The 16,266-nt window shown below is 42.9% G+C and overlaps 1 protein-coding gene across 1 annotated transcript in view; it reads left to right on the top strand.

The window, feature by feature from the left end:
- NCKAP5 (NCK associated protein 5) overlaps positions 1-16,266 on the top strand; it is a 649,908-nt gene that overhangs the window by 248,336 nt on the left and 385,306 nt on the right. Inside the window, exon 3 of the mRNA XM_056861323.1 lies at positions 2,895-2,958. Coding sequence (XP_056717301.1) covers positions 2,895-2,958 — 64 coding nt within the window. The remainder of the gene's footprint in view (positions 1-2,894; positions 2,959-16,266) is intronic.

Raw genomic sequence — 16,266 nt, 5'->3', positions numbered from 1 at the left:
GCCTTTTGGAATTGCATTTTTAGTTTAACAAATCTAAGGCCTTTAAAAATGATATTTATTTAAGCAGCATGTACCCTTCTGCATAGAGTACAGGAGGGCATCTTGGCCATCTTCTGGTCACTAGGGGTGTGGAGGTAGTTGTGAATTTCCTGCATTGTGCAGGGGGTTGGACTTGATGGCCCTGGTGGTCCCTTCCAACTCTATGATTCTACAGCTTGGATCTCAAGAACCATCAGTAGAATGTGCGGGCAGATGTGGATTTTCCTCATGTTTCTCTCCCATAGCCGTTCCTTTTGAAATATGATTCCAGGGAAAGGATTACCACCAGGCTGTGCTTGGCAGCTGGCAGGAGGGTTGTGGCCAGGGATATTGGGGGTGGGGGCAATGCTGATTGTGGGGCCATGCTACTTCCGGTAAAAAACCCAAAGTGGCATAGGTCGTCAGGCAGTGCCTGGCAATGAAATATGAGTGAAACACCCAGAAAATATGATCCCAGGGTAGGGCTGCCAGGTTGTGGGTGGGCTGCAATGCTGGTTGTGGCACGTCACTTCTGGTGAAAAAATGGAAGTGACATAGGTAGTTCTAGGAATTACTTTTGAAAGCATAGACTTCTGTTTACAGACAACTAAGTTAAAGGAAAGGAACTGTAGGGTTCCATATTGTCCTACCAACTATAATGTTGACGCTCCCCCGCCCCCTGCAATTTTCTTCTTGGATAAACAACTGCTTTCTGTTTGGTTCAGAAAACATTTCTCAGTTAAATAGTTTTTGTGGTCGTTGTTTCAAAGCACAACTTGGCCATTTGATAGGACTCCGTCTGTGAAACAGGATTAAGTAGTTTTGCCTTTTGCTCGCATCTTAAACAAAGTGCCATTAAAAAAGCCAAATAAAAGTGCTGAATGTGCGGTTTTCAATGCGCCATATAGATCAATTCTTTGAACTGGCAAAATGTAGGGGATGAATTTAAAAAATCTAAAAAGAATCAAAAATTGGACTCAGTTGAACAAATAGAGGTTTTTAACCTTTTAGTAGCTGGAACAGGAAATGTATTTGACATTTGAGATTTTAAACAATACTTCATTAGGCATTTTTGCTAGTGAACTGATAAATGTACGGAAATAAAATTGGAGAAACAATGGAAGTTTTTATTTCAGAAAGCAAAATATGGCGGGATATTAACAAGCAAGTTAACTTGCAAAGTGAATTAAATACTTGCCTCATCATAGGTCTTCTTTCGACAGACGGTGCTGTAGAAAGTTGAAAACTTCTTATAGATGGATATATTTCCAAGTAGTGTACATAAGAAAGAAACGTAAGTTTTCCAGACCAACTCAGCATCTCATCTGTTGGTTCATAGCCTTTACCTGTATGAAGTGCTCAGGTTAAGAGTAATCCAACTTGAGAGAACTGTATACCCAAAGCAAGAAATAAAACTGGGGGGAAAAATCAGGACACAAATATCACAGTAAGATCTGTGGTGCGTGTAGAAGAGAATGAAATGCAATGCTTACTGTTTCATAATTTATTGGTAATTTCCTTTAGTATTCAGTGAAAGTTGGCAATCACGTTATGGTCAGGGAAGGAAGTAGGAGAAAATTTATACATCCAGTTTCTAGCTATTATGGGAAAAGAGAAGGAGACCAGTTTGCCATCTGAAAACACAATTTTCTAAGCACAATGGCTATCAATCTTAAGACATCCTGTGGATCCTCATAAATCTCTATACAGCAGGCTTTTCTATGCCCCTCTCTACAGGCTTTTGCATACCACCCCTCCTGACAGAATGATTCACAAAAGAACAGTGCTGGCACAGTCTTCTTACTTGTACTTGATGTAGCCTTTCTCAGTAGGGCTTGTTGGCAAAGAATATAACATCTAGGGGATTCATTTTGTCTGTGTTGCTGAACCTTTCCGAGAACTTCCTTGCTCATTATTGTGTCTATTGGCTCTGCATCCATTTGAAAAAAAACACTCAAAGTCATGTGCTGATGCCTGGATTTTGAGGGCTCTTGGACGAGGCGTGTTTTATGGCAAGGGGCAGGGCATGCCAATGGTAGTTCTTCGTCTGGATTGTTCTGTGCGAAGTGAGAATGGTGGTGCAATTGGGTAGTGGGCCATGGGACCAGTTTTGGAGCCTTGGCAAATGCCTGACCTCAGCCTCCTGTGCCGGCAGCCTTATTGATGCTGGGACTTATCAAACTAAGATGAAACAGAGATTTTATCTCTTGCTGGGGGGGGGACACTATCCTATTTTATTTGATGTACCTATCCTATTCATGATGTACCTATCCTATTTTATTTGAGTGTCCATGATGTACTTAGATATAGTTCTTTTCTCTTAAGGGATAATGGATGGGAAATAATTATTTGGGTTGTCTTTTGGAATGAGTACTAAATCTTTGACTTTTTAAATTTGTATTATCAATATTGAAATATTTATTTGATAAGAGCTGACTTGTCTTTATAAAAGAAAAAAATATTTTCTTTATAAAAGTCCCCTGGTAAACTCACTTATTCTAATTCAATGAAGGGAGAGAAACTGGTTGTCTCAGAGTACAATGAAACTGTTACATGAGATTATAGACAATGAACTAGGCAGTATATGCAATAATGGAACAGTAGCAAGCTATTCACAAGCAGCCATTATCACAGGCCACTTTCTTTTGTATTTTACATGAATAAATGTTGCTTAGATTAAACAGATTCCCTGTCAGGAAGCCCAATAATAGCATACGAGGCCTTTAAAATATATATTAGAAAATTTGCCTGAAAAATTGAAGCCTGTCAAGGGGGTTACTGCAGTGATGTGCAGGAATGCCACAGTGACACATAAGCGTTGCATTTTCCCTGTGAGTGAAAAATGAGCTGCTATTCATGTCCTTTTCTTTCCACAGGGGGAAGCTGTCTGTGGCTCGGCTACAGCAGGAAGTTGCGCAAAGTAAGAGTGACGGAACAATGGTAAGTTTGGGCAATAATCTCTTTTGTATTTCCAGTTGCCCTGTCTGCATGCAGGCTTCAAATCTGAATGCCTTTTTAAAGACTATAAGCAAAATAATAAAATGGACTATTTCACCAATGATGCCATTCTAATATTAGATAGAAGGAATAGCATATCTTCTTCTGAGGGATGTAGGAGAACCCTGGGAAAATGTTATCAGTCATAATACTGGCTCCCGTGGACTGCAGTTGACCATGTGAAAAATCATGCTAACTAGGCACATAAATAGGCAATTTGAGATTGAGATTAGATACACTTGATTAGTAATTAATCACCCATTTCTGTCTATGGAAACTGGACAAAGAAAACCATTGAAATGTTTGAAAGATTGATTGTGGTGATTCTTAACTATTTTCTCTAATCAGCTTTTTTCACTTATTTTTGAAATTAGTGATTTCACTGCTGCAGTGTCAAGTTAGCATTTACCGTCTTCATGTAACAGTGTTTTAAAGTAATCCTATTGTACTTGACCAGCTATTTTTTGTACGCCAACTTTGTGTCTTATGAGATCTTTCTGTGTGATGCTGAGATTTTTAGATACCGTATATACCCATGTATAAGCCGACCCGCGTATAAGCCGAGGTGCCTAATTACTCCCCAAAATGGGGAAAAATTAGGCACCCGCGTATAAGCCGGGGGTCGGTTTATAACCCCTCCCCCCCCGCAGGTTACCTTCAGGCCCGGCTGTGGCGGCGGTGGGCCCCCCGCAGGAGGCTTCCAAGGCGGGGGGAGCGCGGCGCGCCCGGCAGCCGCGGCTGCGCGGCCTTCTGGGGGCCGCAGCAGGCTTCCCCCGGCCCTTCCAGGGCGGCTGGAGCGCGGTGCGCCCGGCGGCCGCGGGGCCTTCTGGGGGCCGCAGCAGGCTTCCCCCGGCCCTTCCAGGGTGGGGGGAGCGCGGCGCGCCCGGCGGCCCCAGCCGCGCGGCCTTATGGGGGCCGCAGCAGGCTTCCCCCGGCCCTTCCAGGGCGGGGGGAGCGCGATGCGATCGGCGGCTGCGGCCACGCGGCCTTCTGAGGGCCGCAGCAGGCTTCCCCCGGCCCTTCCAGGGCGGGGGGAGCGCGGCGCGCCCCGCAGCCGCGGGGCCTTCTGGGGGCCGCAGCAGGCTTCCCCCGGCCTTTCCAGGGCGGGGGGAGCACGGCGCGCCCGGCAGCCGCAACTGCGCGGCCTTCTGAGGACCGCAGCAGGCTTCCCCCGGCCCTTCCATGGCGGGGGGAGCGCGGCGCGCCGGGCGGCCCCGGCCGCGCGGACTTCTGGGGGCCGCAGCAGGCTTCCCCCGACCCTTCCAGGGCGGGGGGAGCGCGGCACGCTCGGCGGCAGCGGCCACACAGCCTTCCAGAGGCCGCAGGAGGCCCTCACAGAAGCAGAAGCAGAAGTGAGAAGCAGAAGTGGTTTTCCTGCAGCCTACACCCCATTGAGCCCCGTGGCACAGAGTGGTAAGCTGCAGTACTGCAGTCCAAGCTCTGCTCATGACCTGAGTCCGATCCCGACGGGAGTGGGTTTCAGGTAGCCGGCTTAAGGTTGTTTCAGCCGTCCATCCTTCCGAGGTTGGTAAAATGAGTATTTAGCTTGCTGGGGGTAAAGGGAAGATGACTGGGGAAGGCACTGGCAAACCACCCCATAAACAAAGTCTGCCTAGTAAACATCTGGATGTGACGTCACCCCATGGGTCAGGAATGACCCGGTGCTTGCACAGGGAACCTTTACCTTTACACCCCATTAAAACTACTAATAAAAAAACTGGTCTTGCAGTGCCTGCTAAAAACTTCTGGAGATAGTGTCCCAATACCACATAGCAATATACCAGAACAGGTCAGGTGATGCTTAGCATTTACGCAACTTTCTAGGTTAGATTTTCTTTTTAGTTTGAGCAAATAAGAGATCTTTTTATGTCTCAGACTTCTTTCACCCCTCACACAAACAGAGTGATGCACATAAGGTGGCCAAACATTAACTTTAGTTCATAGGTTGTTCTATTTATGCAACTTTCAGACATGTGAGCAACTCACACTTCTAATTCCCTATTTTTAAAAGGAAATTGAAGTGTGGATCTTGCCTGGTTGTCATCTAACTTTCAGAACTCACATCTCTGCCACACTGTAAATGTGACTGTAGTCTTCTAAAAAGTGACGATTAGAGCAAATGTTATCAAATTACTCTATTTGATGAATCATTTATACTTTCATATCCTTAATTGTGGATGAAAGCAATCAAAAGAAGATGTGTGTTGTAGTGAAAAACTATCCACAGATATTCATGGAGAGGTATACTTGTCCCACCATCTAATGAAAAAGCACAATCTTTGGTAGAGGACCTGCTACAGAATATTGAATATTGGTGACATCAGAGTTCATCGTGTAAGACGTTGGAGTCAGCAACAAATGAACAATGCTTAAAGATTATTCAGAAATAATGCCATGTGATTCATAATGTGCTATTAGTAGCCCATATTAAGTTTGTTGCAGCGTTGTTAAAGAAAATGGTATGTCTGTGCCAAGTTTTTATTCCCCTCTTGCCAGTTGGCTCAGAGTGGATGTTGCTTTTCATGCTGGGGATATGTGAATGCTTCTTCTCTCCTGCACACTTCTCTTAGTATGTATGAAATGGGTTTACGAGCATAACCCCAAAGTACAGAATCGGTACCATATGTCTGTCTCAGAGGTTACAAGAGTACCTGCTAGGTGCAGCTGTAAGGATTCACCACTTTCTGGGGCAGCTGTAAGGATTCACCACTTTCTGGGGCAGATGCTTCTGTTAACTGTGCTTACATGTGGTCAGTGCAGATATAGCGGCAGTGCTGTAGGCAACTTCCACGATTCTACCAGTGGCTGGGTAAGCAGCAGCTGCAGCAGCAGCAGGATGCTAATTGCAACCAGCATCTTTCACGGTCTCACCGCTTGTGTGGCCTGCCTCAGCAGCATCAGGGCTAGACCCTAGAAGGCTGTTGCCTGTCCCTTTACCCTGTTGTTTCTTGATGCTCAGTGGTAAGTCTTAGCCCACTGATGGTGCAACCAGTGAATACGTAAATGTTATGAGTTGAATTCCAAAGACATCTTACATGTGCAGATACATGATTGTAGATTTGTCTTCTCTGCTCTGGGCCACTGTTCTGTATTTAAAAAACAAAACAAAAACATTGTATGAATACCAGCAGTGGTGGAAGAGCTTATGGTACAATCCTGAACACAGTTACACCCTTCTAGGTCCACTGAAATCAATGGGTTTAGAATGGTGCAGCTGTGCTTTGGATTTGTACTGCTAGCCTCAGAAGAGTTCTTGAATGCCAAAGAGAATTCCACTGGCTTATTCAAAACTAATTGGGTGTAACTGTAATATTTATGCTGCGATAAAGTTTTCTCCTGATAATTCTTACCACCATGTGCCATATATTTCCAGTAGTCATTCTGTAGTAGGAATTTAAGCTATAGTTTACATGGGAAGTGGAAACTTTCCCATTAACATCATTTCCTGGTTAGTATTGCTCATTAAGCCAAATTGAAGAAGTAGCAGGGGGACATGTTGAGAGCAGTGCCAGCAACATTTAAGGGTAATATCTGCCACCTGCAATGTTGTATCACATATGGGCCCTGCAGCAAGAGCATATGGCAGGAGAACTTTTTGACCTCTACTTCTCCCACTTTCCAGTTGCCTGTCATTTGGCTTCCCTCTTCAAAAACAAGGGCCAGTTTACACGGCTACCTTCTCAGCATGAGTTGTGTTCAGAATAAACTGTTTTGGATTTGTTTCTTTGCACAAAGGGTTCCCCGCTAATCTCTGTTCTAACTGCACCCAGCTGTTGTATTTTGTCTACAGCAACAGAACTTGCAAGAAAGATGGGATGGTGGTGGAATCTCTTGTCCATTCCAGGTAGTACGGGAGTCACTGCCGCAGGAAGCAGTAATGCAATGGTTAACAACAAAGAGAGAAAAGTAAGGGCTGAAAAGTAGATGTTTGTACTTTAACTGAAGACAGGAATACTTGATGTATCTGGTACTGCATATCTGTAAAACCTATGATCAGAAACTACTAATCATGAAACGCAATCACAAAATACGTAATATTCCATCAGTAATTCTTTTAAAGAAAGCAATCTGAATACATTGTAAAAAAACAATGGAATCATAATGATTGGTAGTGCGTAATTTCCTGTTCCAGGCATTTTCACTTGAGGGAAAAAATCCTCTAACAATATAGTTTTAAACTAATGCCCCCCCCCCAAAAAAAGCAATGAAGTGGCCAGATGGACCTCCCTAGACTGCTAGTAAAAGAGCACTATTGAAAAGTTTGAAAATAGAAAACGTTTGTAGTAAATACCAAACAGTGTATATTTTGATAGAAACACTTTTACTGTTGCAACAGAACAAGCAACACATCATGAAACTGAATTTAAAAAAACAACGGAAAACGGTGGACTATTAAAATGTGTTATCATACACAATTTATTTACTTTATATCCTGCCTTTCACCCCGGTGAGAACCCAAAGCAGCTTACATCATTCTCTTCTCCTCCGTTTTATCCTCACAACAACCCTGTGAGGTGGGTTAGGCGTGTGACTGGGCCAAGGTCATCCAGCAAGCTTCCATGGCGCGAGAGGGGATTCGAAACTGGATTTCCTAGATTCTAGCCCAACACTACACCACATTTATATCTACAGTATACATGGGAGTTATCATCATCTAATGCCATAGACGAGAGCCCTAAACATAGAGCCCATGGGCACCCATAGGTGCCTGCCAAGTATTTTTAGGAAGTAGGCTGGGATGGCCTGTGCATTTACCCAGCAGGCCTTCTGATGGGCTATTGAAGATCTGATCGGCTTTGCAGATCTTTAAAAATGTTTATTTGACAATAGCTGCTACCGCAGCACAAGGATCTCCACTGTGTGGCTGAAGGTAAGCTGTGTGTATGCAAGAAAATATTTTAAAACAATATGTTTATTTACAAAGGCATCCCGTTTAACAGAACTTACTGTTATATTAGAGTTATATTTAACATTCCTTCCTGGCTATATTTTAGTTGGCTCCTCCTCCTGCAGCAGCCATTTTGTGGTTGGCTGTGCCTCCTGTGGCAATCCTTTGGTGGTTGCAGCCACCACCTTGTGTCACAATTTAAATGTGCTGCAGCCTGAAAAAGGTTGAGGACTCCTGTCATAGACTGTTGTACAGTCTTGATGCTATGCATTTTGAGTAATTTTTAAAAAAGCATTTTTCACTGAGGCTGAAGATTGATTACTATTTTTTTTAAATGCAGTAGAACCATATAATACATACAATAAATGCCTAAAATTAAAATTCCGACCCTGTTTCGTTATTTTTTTTTAAAATTTTTTTTATCCTGGCCCTTTATATTTCTATTCTGGACCAGCTGTAATTTCTGAACAATATTTAAAGGTAAATCCATAGGCACAATTGAGAGCCAGCATGGTATAGTGGTTAAGAGGGGAGGATTCTAATATGGAGAACTGGGTTTGATTCCCCACTCCTCCACATGCAGCCTGCTGGGTGACCTTGGGCTAGTCACAGTTCTCGCAGAACTCTCTCAGCCCCACCTACCTCACAAGATGTCTGTTGTTGGGAGAGGAAGGGAAGGCAATTGTAAGCTTCTTCTTCTTCCTCCTCCTCCTCCAGATCATATAGTCTCTCTCCTTCCTATGTGTGTGTATGTGTGTGTGTGGGGGGGAATCTCACTCTGCAGCTTGGAGATCAGTCACTTCTGCTTTTGTGACAAATTATGAGTTGGTTTTACATCAAAACCACATTTTTTAACCTCCTAACCAGGATCACACAGTGGTTGGGAATCCTGGTTTGAAAAGAAGAGTATAGACCATAATTTGAGACTTGTGTATCATGCCAAACAAGTGTGAACTGCAAAAGCCGTAGTGATTGATTTTCAAGCTGGGAAACAAAGGAGTAAGATCACCCAAGCCTGAGAATTGACAATAATGAATGCTAAAGCATGGTTTGTGTGACTTGTGTCATGAAGAGTGCATTATAGAAATCCAGGCAAAATCAGTGCCCAGATCAGATGGATCAAGTGAAGGTTTTCTTAGGAGTGGCCTTACCACTCCTCTTTTATAATGAAACTATCTCAGTTGAAACAGCAATATACAGCTTCTCAGAAATTAAAATCTTTGCCTACAAGGTATATTGAAATGAAATTCACATGTCACTTTCAGAAGGTACTCTGAAACCAGCTTTCAACATTAGTGTATGTGCAAGAGAACTAAAAAAAAAAGTAGTTTAAACTTGGTCAGAGACAGAGAGACACATACAAATACACAGAGAGAAATCAGTTGTAATTTTTCAGAGATGGCCAGCGGACGCAACCTTAATATTTCAGGGTTGCTTGTGTGGGACTGGGCCTGCATTGGGACGGGTGTTGCCTACCTTGGGCAGCTCATTCCTGAAGGGGGTGGTGAAGCTCCTTAGGAGCTGCCATGACTCCACACTGGTGTAGGTAGAAGAAGAAGAGTTGGTTTTTATATACCGACTTTCTCTACTACTTAAGGAAGAGCTGGCTTCGTGTGTAGAAGTGGGGAGACAAATCCAGTTCGCCAGATTAGCCTCCACCGCTCATGTGGAGGAGTGGGGAATCAAACCCGGTTCTCCAGATCAGACTCCACCACTCCAAACCACCGCTCTTAACCACTACACCATACCGGCAGGGATTTCCCGGTAGTGGAGCTGCCTTTGGGCAGCTTCCTAACCCCGTTCGCCCCAGGAATGCCCCACTGAGCTGCGGCGTGGCTGCACCACCTTTTTTGGTGGCACAGCCACTTTGTGCAATGGGGCATTTTCCTCTCTTTTAATTTTTTAATTTTTTAAAATTCTTTTTTTGTCCCTGTGGCAGTCGAGAAGACTTTGAGGAGGTGGCGTGGCTGCTCTGCTCCCGGCTGCCATGGAGCCACCCCTCCCTTCAGGAATGGGCTTTATCTGTCACAGCTTCCATCTCCCAAAACATCTTGAAAACTTTAATTTGGCTGAGCGCTCAGAATTAGAGTTTAGTAGTTGCTACTTTCACATAACTGCAGTTTCAAGGCTTCTTTTTCTGGGAGAGGGAGTAACTTTTAGACCACTTTGTCTGCCTTGTGGATATATTCTTAGATTTGCCCAGTTCAGTGGCCACAGTTTAGCAGACAGTAACATGTACTATATTTCTGTTGAAAGGAATTTAATTCATTTAAGAATGTGTTGGGGTTTTGATAGTGTTTTTAAACACTGTAATTTACCACTGAATTGCTGACCATGATAGAGTAAGTTTCACTAAAACAAACAGACAAAACCTTGAATGTATCTAAAAGATAGAAACAGCAACGTGAACTTGTAATGATTCACATTCAAGCACAAAGCGGATTTTCAGTGTTCTTGTTACATTACTGATTTGAAGCCTATAGAGTGATACACCACACTATAAAAAAATCTATACTATAAAAATTTTAACTTTTGTAACTTTGGTGTGTTCTTTGTATTCCATGGCCTGTAGCATAATTCATGGTGTTCAAGCTATTTATTTATGATGGTTAAAGTGGAATCAGTTGTGTAACATTGTCTTTCATGTTGGCATAGATTTCATTCAGGGTGGGCCAGAGGCCCTTATTTGCTGGGTTCCCTGCTGTGGCTTTAAGTGATACAAAGTGATTATCATGCCTTCCTCTCTGTATCCATTTCACACCTGCACCCTTTTGTAGGAACACACCACGTTAACCGAATATGAGGTCCCAGATGAATATATCCCCTCCCTTTTTGTAATCCTCTGGTGTTAGATTGATTTATGAATGTATCAGATTCTTTGTTAGCATGTAAACCACTAATTAATTTAAAGCTCTCCTGGGAAAAATTAAAGCCCTGGTTAAGATTTTTAACAGGCTCAGATGGTGCTAATAATAGGAAAACAAGTTATATTAATGAGTTTCAGTATGACCATCCCTATCACTGCTGTACTATAATTTTTGAGAAGAAGCCTTCTATCTGGAGATTCATAAAAAAGAAAGAAAAGGATTGAGCAAAGGGAGGAGGAGCTCTAAAACACATTGTGCTTTGCCATTTGGGATGCTATTTTCTTGAGGTTTTAAGAGGCATAATGAAATAACCAGAACATACTATTGAAAGTGAAACTAATAATTTAGTGATCAAAATGAAATAGATGGTAAAAAAATTAATGATTCCCCCTTTCAGTGTTAACTTTTACCATTCTCTTTCTGAGAGATACTATGATTATGTGTCCCCTTCCTGATCTATGGAAAATGTCCATGTTCCTGTACCAGCGCTGATAAAAGTATATTTAGTAGACATTTAGTCTTGTATCAGTTCTGAAAGTAATGTGTGCTTATTTTGGAGCTCCTTATTAGCCTTACTGACTTTATTAAAAAGATGCTTGAACTTAATTAAATATGTGCAAGCATAGTCTTCTTTATCATTATACTTTATAAAGACCCCCAAGCAACATTTTAATTGGAAACTTGGATTCAAAGTTGACTGGGATCTGGGACAACCAAGAAATCTGCATGAGTGAACCTGCTTTAACGAGTTACTACATTTGATGTCAGATTTCAGATGAAGAATAAGAGTTGGTTTTTATACCACATTTTTCTCTACCAAAAGGACTCCCAAAGCCGCTTACAATCAACTTCCCTCCCCCCCCCCACAACAGGGAGGGTGAGTGGTAGGTGGGGCAGAGTTCTGAGAGAACTGTGACTAGCCCAAGGTCACCCAGCAGGCTGCATGTAGAGGAGTGGGGAATCTAATCTGGTTCTCCAGTTTACAGCCCTTTCCTGAGCTTGGGGCTGAAAGTGGTGTGGAGGCGGCGTGAACCCTGTGCCAGCATAAGCGCCCTCTTATCATGGAATAAGGGGCACTTACGCTGGCACAGGGGGCATTTCCGTTGGTGCCAGGGTGCTGCAGAGCTGCACTGAGCTCCGCCGCCACTGCAGGCTCTCAGGGACCTAAATCCTGAAAGAGAACTGTGGTGCCGGCGTGGGGGGGGGGGCGTTCCCGGGGCATTCCCAGGGGCGGAGCTGACTTTAGTCAGCTTCCTTACCCCTTCTAGCTCAGGGTTGTCCCCTGCAGAAACAGCAGTGCCACACTAGCTTTTTGTTGGTGCAGCATCGCTGTTTTCTACGGGTCTGTTTCCCCCATTTTCTAATTTTTCTTTTTTAAAAGGCATTTTTTAGCTTGCAGTGCCCGGGAAACCTATTTGGAAGCGCCACGGCAGCGCCATGGCCATGCTGTCCCTGGCCGCTGCAAGGCTCAGGAATGAGCTGTTAAGAGTCCTCTACTCATGTGGAGGAGCAAGGAATCAAACTCACTTCTCCAGATTAGAGTCCGCTGCTCTTAACCACTACACCACCCTGAGATGGATGGAGAACTAAAACGAAACAACCAAACAAAAAGACTAGTGCCAATAAGGCAAAGAAAAAGCCCAATATGAAAAGACTAAAGCAAGATGCCATTTGCTATTTAATAATTTATACAGTACATAAAATACATAACTAATAAGCATATCAATTCAAAGAAGTATTAAACAAGGGTCAATTCTAACTAATTCAATTCATAAAATGCCATAGATTTCTGGCAAAGCCTGTTCAGTTTTGACAAAAACATTCAGGAACACCATGCATTGATGTCCAATCTAAAACACACTGTATGCTCATGTAGGAAGATATCACACAGTGTTGTGCAGCGGCAAGACTTTCCTTCCTTCCTTGAATGGTACATCTCTTAGCCAATAGGCTGTGAACTAACCACACTGAACTGCTGGGCAGAATTTTTAAAACTATTTTATTTTATATTATTTAATTGTATTGCAATTGCAAGGCTTTCCAAGGAGCAACCCTAAGCCAATCTATTCAGGTTTATTCAATGAGGCTTAGTCTCAGGAAACTGTATTTAGGATTACACTGGAGGTTACTCTTACTAAAAGGATTATGCAGACTAGCAGCCAATCATCTCGATTTGGGGTTCTTTCACAACAGTATCTTGGTAGAGAAGTACATCTGAATTATCTTCCTTAACTCACACAAGAGTCCTGGCTGAATGCTGTGCACATTTGATTTGCTTCAATAACATTTATATCAGGTTCAAATCCTCTAACATTGCAGAGGATTCAAGGAAAACTTGAAAAAACTGTGAACAGGGTTGCAGCACGCATTTTGAAAGCTTGTTCCCAAGGAATCAAAACTCCAGCTCAAGCATTCTGTGGAGCAAAAGATGAAATTTACACTATGGAAAGAATGGTGGAACATGGAGTTGTAAAAATGTTAGATTTTTAGTGCAAGAAGACCGTCATAGACTGGTTTCGATAGTTCAACATTTTGCATTGTGGTAAGATTCTTCCTATATGAAAATATCTTTAACAGGTTCAGCCATATCACCCAACCTTCAGCTAGTGGAAGCAACATGTAGTAATCAGTAGGGTTGCCAGCTCCGGGTTGGGAAATACCTGGAGATTTTGGAGGCGGAACCTGAGGAGGGCAGGGTTTGGAGAGGGGAGGGACTTCAATGCCATAGAATCCAGTTACCGAAGCGGCCATTTTCTCCAGGTGAACTGATCTCTATCGGCTGAAGATCAGTTGTAATAGCAGATCTCCAGCCACCACCTGGAGGTTGGCAACCCTACTAATCAGAAATGCCTGTAGTGTAAGAAAATAGTTTAGCAAAGCAACTCTAGTGGGTCAAAGAATAGAGATGAGCTTCATACTGTACAGTGTTGTACGAGGAGTTGGGATTTCTTTCGTTTTTGCACTTATTTCTTTCTTTTGTGTGGCCATGCTCACTCATGTAACCGTAACCTTGAGGGTTGATCATTATTTTGTTTCTTATTTTTTTCTTTCCCTTTTCATAGAGACTTAAGGTGGGTTAGAGAAAAAAATTAAATTGCAATGCAATCAAAACAGTAAAATTAAATTATTAACTTTCCACAGGCATTAAAACCACAACAGTATTCCCTATACAAAATGCCCCCAATCCATTTTACATATTTTCAGGAATGATAGTAGCCTTCTGTTGTTTCACACAGGTTGGGCTGCCAACCTCTAGATGGGAGCTGGATATATCCAGGAATTACACCTGATCTCCAGATGACAGCATTCAGTTCCCCTTGAGAAAATGGCTGTTGTGGAGAGTGGACTCTATGAGGTCCCTTTCCTCCCGCCTTATTCAGTAATCTCCAGAAATTTCCCAACCCAGAGCTAGCAACCTTATCACCATGTGAGGATCCACAACAGAGAATGCTCGAGTATGGACAGCTGTTGATTTCACTTGTCATGTGGACTGTCCTAAAAGACAATTTAAAAACTTCAGCTGGTACAAAATGTAGCAGCTAGCTAACTACCTGGGACCAGCCACATTGCATATATTACAACTTTTTTTGAGATATCTGGTTGACCATACTGATTCTAGTTAGGGTTGCCAGCTCTGGGTTGGGAAATAGGTGGATATTTGAGGAGTGGAGCCTGAGAAGGGCGGCGTTTAGGAAGGGTATAATGGCATAGAGATTTCAGTGGGGTATAATGCCATAGAGTCCACCTTCTACAGCAGCCATTTTCGCTAGGGGAACTGATCTGGGTTGCCTGGATATGAGTTGTAATCCCTGGAGATCTCCAGCCAGCCACCGCCTGGAGGTTGGCAAGCCTGATTCTAGTGGATCTTTGGGGAGAAAGAAGCCGCTGAGGTATGTATCAAAAGCTCATTTGCAGAAGGGAGCTTGAGTATGGTTGTATTTGCAGAAGGTCCTGCATATTTAGATCTTCCGTATTCTGGTGAGGTGCAACATGGGCAAAGCACTCAACACGTTAATGGAGGGGCATTGTTTGTTAACCCCCCCCAAAGCATCTATATCTTCTGATTTCACATTGCCATTGTGGCGCTTTCTTTCCATCTTGCCTGTGTGACTTCCAGCTCTTCAAGCATTAATACTGCTCCATTAATCAGCTGGCAGGGAGTGCCTCTGAACTCTGCACAGTTGGCTCCATGAGAGACCTAGCACATCCTATCTGCGGCATGCTGGGTCTTTACTGCAGGAGAGGGAGTCGCAAGCCTGCTTCTGAAATAGCTGCCTTACACATGGAAGCGCAATGTCCCTCCTCCAGATTGGAAGTGCTTTTCTATCACAGAAGTGATAAATCTGTGCAATTGCCTAGGGCATCTGGAAAGTCTGTTGATGCAGAAGCGTTGGGGTCATTCGGAAATAGATGTTGTTTAGCAGTAAATGAAGTGTTAAAAGATGAAACAGAAAAGGCTACATTATCCTTATTTGAGAAAGAGAATTCAAAATTTAATGTACAATTAATTTTTAGATTCTGTGCCTTTTTTAAAAAAAGCTGTAACACAAAGGTCTTGTATTTCTGCGAACTTAACCACAACAACCCTTGTCTCTGTGTCTTTCTGCGAGTCTAGGTGTGTAAGTATATGTAACCCAGTTTTGTTTAGGTTACTATACAGATTACTTTCAAAACCCAAGCTCATAAAAAACAAGGAAGTTCAGGATAAGCCAGTAGATATGATCTGTGCGGCTATCATTGAGCAAAGCAGAAATCATTGTGTTTTATGCCTAGCTGCTATTGCTTAGAAAGCGCAACTTTCGCTGTGTGTGAGCTTGAATTGCGGGGCTGTATATTCAATCTCCCTGGCCAGCAACCTCATCGTTTTCAAAGAGGAACTGTTCCGTAGGTTTTTTGGTAAAACAACGCTATGTTATCCTGTTTTCTAAGGTGCTGTAAATTTTCAGGTCATGCAATCCAGTTTGAAGAAATACCTACAGCTAATTGGGCATCTGGAATGTAATCCATTATAGAGTGTAAAAAATATTCCAGCCTCTGACCTGCTACTTACATTATTGCTTTGCCCTTCTTTGTTTAATACTGTGTTTCTGCCTTCTGCTGAACATCTCTGTCCTTTTTGAGGCAGGGTATCGTTTGCAGTATTAGCATGTTCTCTGAGCAACCCCTTTTCTTTTTTCAATGCAAAACATTCTTACCTTCACACTACTTTAATTTGGCATTCATTTGCTTCAGCTGATGTGTTCCCTACGGAAAACTGGTAAAAAGTAAAGTAACTGGTAAACTTTGCAAAAAGATAAACAAGGGTTTTAGATCTGCATTCCAATAGTATAACTAACTTTAGATTTCTTTTTGTAGTTTTAGATAATATTTCTGGAGGGAGGAGGAGGAGGAGGTTGTATCAGACGGACCTGTGCATACTGGGTACTCTCCCAACAAGGTGTTTTAGCCAGAGCTGAGGCACAGCTATTCTGCTATTGGCTGGATGTGGTCCATACG

This window comes from Euleptes europaea, chromosome 15, assembly GCF_029931775.1.
Source record: "Euleptes europaea isolate rEulEur1 chromosome 15, rEulEur1.hap1, whole genome shotgun sequence".
NCBI lineage: Eukaryota > Metazoa > Chordata > Lepidosauria > Squamata > Sphaerodactylidae > Euleptes > Euleptes europaea.
The sequence above is the reverse complement of the archived record's forward strand: the minus strand, read 5'-3'. Positions and strand labels throughout refer to the sequence as shown.